We start from the raw sequence: 6,000 nt of genomic DNA, 5'->3' as shown, positions 1-6,000 counted from the left end.
ACCTCAGCCTCCCAAAGGCGTGGGATTACAGGCTGAGCCACCGAGCCCGGCTAGTCATTTTCATATACAGGAAATTAGAAGATATAATGGAAACAATTCTATCACATGTATGTAGGTGTGTATATATATATGATGCCTAGGAATTAACTAGAAAAATTAACTTGACAACTCAGCAAAACTGCAGAACTTAAATGAAGGAAAAACATTATTAAACTCCACAGAAATGCCTAAATAAAGATTAATATTGAATAAATAGACAGCCAAGTAGTGCTCTAGTTAAAATAATCCTGTGTAACCCAGATAATCCCAAGTCTTCCAGATTTATAGGCCCATTTGTTTTTGATAACGGAATAGGATGGCTCTATTCCAAGTATTATGAGAGATCTGTCACTTTTTCAGAAATCTCTAAGCATTTCCAAGAAATGATTGAGGAGCTTATGTTCCCCTTGGTCAGTATAAAAACCACAACCATTTCTCTGTTCTCCTGTTATGGATCATTTTTTTACTTACGTACCCATTATTTATTTATTAAACATGTATTGAATGCTTACTATGCCTTAAACACTCCCACTAACCATTGCTTATGGCTCCTGGGGCTGTTGCCTCTGACTTTTCCTGGGTCATATCGTCTTGAGACATAATCTCTTCTTTTTGATTTCCCCCATCAGGTACCACTGATACAAGACTGTTTAGTGCCAAAAAACTTTTGCTGAGGTTTTGACAGTACTAGTGGTGAATGAACATCCTGGGGGAGAAGGAATGCAGATGTAGCATATAGGTACAAATGATAAAGCATTACACATCTTAATGTTTATGGGTGATCCTCTGTGGGGACTTTCTCACGTTATCCTTGATGCTTAAATTCCACCTGCTGCCGTCTTCTGGAATTGCCTCTTTCCATCTTTCGGTCACTCTTGCTTATCATTTCCTCGGCCTCTCAGATCTGTAGAGCTTCTAACTCCTTTTTGCTAGCCCTATCCTTTGGGAACTCAAATCACCTTTTATTTCAGAACTAAGACCAATTTTTCGACTTCTTTTTTCTTTCTCACTCATGCAGATCACACTGGAGAAGGAGTTAATTTGCCTGACCAAGAAAGTTGTTGAGCTCTTGCACAGTCTGCTCCAAAATAAGAGCACTTCCCAGCCCCTGAAAGGAATTCTGATTGCCAGAGCAACGAGTTTTAAAATATTTATTTTCTTTCTCATCACATTTGGATTTGGATGATATCAAGTCTCTTCAAATTAATAAAGCAAATAGAAGATAATTCTACCTATAATCCCAGTGACGCTTTTCTGAACTTTTATAAAATGGTCTTAAAGTTAATTTTTGAGAGAAAAAAACAAGCTCAAAGAACAACACAATCTTAAAAAGAAGAGTAAGAATAGAAAACCAACTCTACCAGTGCTTTAATTGAAATGTTTATTGTTCTAGTGGAGGAATGAGCAAACAGAAAAATAAAGCATAACACAAAGTCCAGAAACAGATCTAAGAATACAAAAATATTTAGAATGTAATAAATGACATAAAAATTCCAAATGACAATATAGGCAAGTATTTATGTAATCTGAGTCTAAGGAAGACCTTTCTAACAGAAAGAGAGAGAGAAACATTCTTATTTTAAAATAAGGGGGAAAGAAAACTCAGCCTTAAAAACCTTGTTATACAACCTTAAAAACATGCTGAAGGCAAAAGGATTATCTGAGCTCAGGGGGTTGAGACTAGCCTGAGCAACATGGTGAGACCTCATCTATACACACACACACACACACACACACACACACACAGATTAGCCGGGTGTGTTGCACATGCCTGTGCTTCCAGCTACCTGGAAGGCTGAGGTGGAAGGATCACCTGAGCCTAGCAGGTTGAGGCTGCAATGGCCATGAGTGTGCCACTGTACTCCTACCTGGGCAACAGAGTGAAACTACAACTCAAAAAAACAAAAAAACATTCTGAATAAAAGAACCAGACACAAATACTACATGTTGTATGATTCTATTTATATAAAACTTCCAGAATAGGAAAATTCATAAAGACAGACAATAGATTAGTGAGTATTCAGGGCTTAGCGGGAGGAAAATGGGGAGTGATCAATAGTGAACATGGGAGTTTCTTTTTTCAGAGAGATGAAAATGTTCTGGGAATTAGGTGGTAGTGGTGGCCAGACCACTTTTGAATATACTACCAACCACTGATTTGTACACTTTCTTATACCCAGATAGCATTCTGACTGGATGTTTTAAAGGCTGAAACTTGTATATTAATGATATCTCAATAAAAATTTTTTAAGATAAATCAGTTCTACATGGAATATCACAGGGAAAAAAATCAGCATTCCAGTAGAGAATGATTAAAGAATACGAATTTTAAAAATGTTAAAGACAAATGACTGATAAACACTTAAAATACAAAGTAAAGCATTGGAATGGAATATTTGCCTATTTACTTGGCAAAGATGAAATTATACATTTTCTCTTTGGGTAGGATATAGTCTGATGGTTAGTCTAATTTACTGGTATTGATGAAGAATGATTTAGCAATGCATTCATTTCAAAAGCTTTAATTTGTGTCCTTGTATTTCTATTTCTAGAAATTTATTTTAAAGAAATGCTTCCTGCCATTTAAAATAACATAGTAAAGCATAGTAACAACACAGAAAAATGCTTCTGCTGCTAGGAAGAAAAATTAAAATGTCAAATACATACAATGAAACAGACCAATAGAAAGTGCACAGTCAAAAGACTAGAGAGATTCCCTCCAAAATGTGAGCAATAATCACCTTTGATTGGTGGACTAACAGGTCGTATAGATATTTTCTTATTTATTCTTACCTATATTTTCTGTTTACCTGTATCTTTCAAATATTGTATACTTGGCAATACTCTGTGACCAGAAAATAATAGGAATTTTTTTTTTTTGATGATACAGTTTCAAGTGTGGTGAGGTTTTCTAGTTTGTTTGTTTGCTTGTTTTATGAGAACTTTGCAGAAATGAGATTAGAAAAGAAATTTTTTGTTTCTCATTTTTTCTTTTTTTTTTTTTTGAGTTGGAGTCACTCTGTCGACCAGACTGGAGTGCAGTGGCACGCTCACGACCACCCCAGCGTTTACCTGCTGGGCGCCGATGATCCTTCCACTCAGCCTTCCAAGTAGCTGGAACTACAGGCATGCGCCACCACACCCGGCTAATATTTCTCCTTCTAAGACTAGAGATTCAGGAGAGGTTCAAGAGAAGTCCTCAATTCTGAAGCCAAATTCTCACTTGCTAGCTGCCCAGACAAGTTTCCTTCAGTGGGGTGCATTGTTTCCAGATTTTACCAATTTAATTAGTTGGTGATTTTATAACCTAGATCACTGTAACTTAAACTTTTGTGTGTGCTCATCCTAAGATTTTTCCTCTTCGAAGTCAGGTATTTTAGACTTTACAACCAGGATCATATTGAGTTCTTAAAATTATGTTCTTCAGATGTAACTATTTTCTTCTTCCAATTTCCTAGACAGAATCATGAATAAACTGGAGGATAAGCAGGACCAGATGATACCATGAAGAGAAGCTTACAGGCCCTCTATTGCCAACTGTTAAGTAAGTTCATACCATATTTCTTCTTTCCGAAAATATGTCAATGGTATTGTTTGCCAAGTGCCAAGAATTGACTTTCTGGGTGAAGACCAGGGTCGGGTCAGTGAGGGAGGACAGTAAATTTTCCCTCTGCTTCTTCTAGATAAAGTATCAAGCCATTGTATTGCCTTGCTTATCAATTGTAACATAAACCTCATTATAATAACTCTAAATGGGCATGTTAAGCATAGTTAGTTCGAGAATGCATATCAAGAACATGATTGCCCTTGGTCTTGGCATCTTACAGTGTGACCTTCTGTTGGTTCTTCATAGGAAGGAAATAGTAAGTTATGTTTTCCGTATTTTGTCACACAAAATGGGTTACCATTCAGTGACTATATGACCTTTGGCTTGGAAAGTTATGCATAGTCATACATGGTTCTCAAATATGAGTAGTAAACATGTAATTTCTTGGTTTTGTGGTAGAATGAAGAGAGTTTGATTATGACTTTCTGCATGTTGTTTTTGTGTTTTGAGGATAATGCCAGAGAATACCAGTTGCCTGTAGTGACTGTACATCCCTTGGGATTAGAATTGCTAGTGAACAAATGTAAAAACCAGTACCAATTGGTAGGTTTGATGTTCTGATTGACCCACCTGGGACAACAGGCATTGCCCATTCCAGGTCAAACCAAAGCCAATGAGATGGAAAACTGGGAGTTCATTGTTGGGTCATTTTTGAAGTAAATAAAGTACCTATCTTTTCTAGGCTGAGTGGCTCCTTTTTAACTTTTGTTGAGAGAATAAAATAAATAGAATGGAAAGAGATTGAAATGCAAATCACCAACCAGTCAGCTCTTAGGATTTAGTATTTCAGCTTATGTTGTACGCCCAGTGCAAAGCACTTTATCTACAGACAGCATCCTGACCGGGTGTTTTAATTGACTCGTTTCTTCAACTGAATTCTAATCCCTGAAACACATATCACGTCAGCCTGTTTCAGCCTGGTGGAAAGTCGCCAAGTGTTACAGGGACTCTCTTGTGTTCTTTCTCCATGTGTTCTATGGGACTGTGGGTTCGCTTTTTTTTTTTTTTTTTTTTTTTTTTTTAATGATAAGCTAATGTTAGGTAGAGAAAAGGCTTTACAGACTGAAGAGGCATTGTCATCAAGGAATGATTAACTCTGCCTTGATGGGAGAGGAAACATATGAAAGATAAATGGGATTTTACACACATGCATACACACTCCTCAGAGGCTGTGCAGAAGGAGAAAAAGGACATTAAAAGCGGCATAGCAGATTTGGGAGGTAGCACAATGTTTGTTGAGTTCACTTACATTGATGGTGTACCCTAAGTCTGCCATAATATTTTAAGGTCATATGTTATTGGAAAGGCATCAGTAAGTTATCCTGTGGTGCAGAGACAAGTCTTACAGTATGACTAGGTGCATCCTCCTAAACTGAGGAACTGAATGCTTGAGGGGGTTTCAAACATTATCTGGACAGCTACAGAAATCACTCATGTCTCAACACCTTGTTCACAAAGCTTGTTGTGAAATGTGATAGGTATTTCCTGCTGGTTAGGAGGGACGTCGCAGCACTCACTAAACCTGATTACTGGCATGCATACACACACAGTAGTGTATATATATCTTTGGTCAGCCAGTTATTAAGTTATGCCTATATTTGCCCACAAGCAAAAGGTTTTTGCCATGTCTGAAATAGACTTGAGAACTAAAGAGTCAACATAAACTTTTTTTTTTTTTTTTTTGAGTTGGAGTCTCACTCCCTCGCCTAGGCGATGGCACACTCATGGCCACCCCAGCATCGACCTGCTGGGCTCTGACGATCCTTCCACCTCAGTCTTCCAAGTAGCTGGAACCACAGGCGCACGCTACCATGCACAGCTAATTTTTTGTTTATTGTAGAGATGAGGTCTTGTCAAGTTGCCCGGGCTGGTCTTGAACCCACAGGCTCAGGCAGTCCACTCGTCTCAGTCTTCCAAAGTGCTGGGATTACAGACTGAGCCACCGAACCAGGCCATAAACTTAATTGTGTGTAATTCAGCAAACTGATAGTTTTAATTTGGAAAAAAAAAACATGATTGAGTATTCTGATAATTCATTGTTATATAACAAACCAGTCTAAAACTTGGCGACTTAAAGCAATAACAGTCATTTATTTTGTACATGAATCTGCAGTTTGAGCAGGGCTTGGCAGAGACTACTGTCCCTGCTGTACTGTATTTGGGACTTGGGTTGGAATGAGCCTGTGGCTGGGGGCAACCGGCAGCAGCCCTTCTCACAGGGCAAGTTTGGGCTTCCTCACAGCATGGCAAACTTAGGGTGTTCAGACTTCTCCCCGGGAGCTCACCAGCATGAGGCTTGGGCATCTTACAAAACTGAAAAGACTTCCTGAAATTAGGCTTGGACGTCCTGAAGC

General features: G+C 38.3%; 1 protein-coding gene across 2 annotated transcripts in view; it reads left to right on the top strand.

The window, feature by feature from the left end:
- TMEM108 (transmembrane protein 108) overlaps positions 1 to 6,000 on the top strand; it is a 340,401-nt gene that overhangs the window by 177,833 nt on the left and 156,568 nt on the right. Inside the window, exon 3 of one of the 2 annotated variants that reach the window (XM_008057956.1) lies at positions 3,502 to 3,583. In XM_008057956.1, the coding sequence (XP_008056147.1) occupies positions 3,544 to 3,583 (40 nt within the window). In that variant the 5' untranslated portion in view covers positions 3,502 to 3,543. Of the gene's footprint in view, positions 1 to 3,497; positions 3,584 to 6,000 lie in introns of both variants that reach the window. The other variant, XM_021712289.1, reaches the window with a different exon arrangement.

The sequence above is a fragment of the Carlito syrichta genome, unplaced genomic scaffold, assembly GCF_000164805.1.
Source record: "Carlito syrichta isolate Samal-C Ts95f unplaced genomic scaffold, Tarsius_syrichta-2.0.1 Scaffold303170, whole genome shotgun sequence".
Taxonomy (NCBI): Eukaryota; Metazoa; Chordata; class Mammalia; order Primates; family Tarsiidae; genus Carlito; species Carlito syrichta.
The sequence above is the reverse complement of the archived record's forward strand: the minus strand, read 5'-3'. Positions and strand labels throughout refer to the sequence as shown.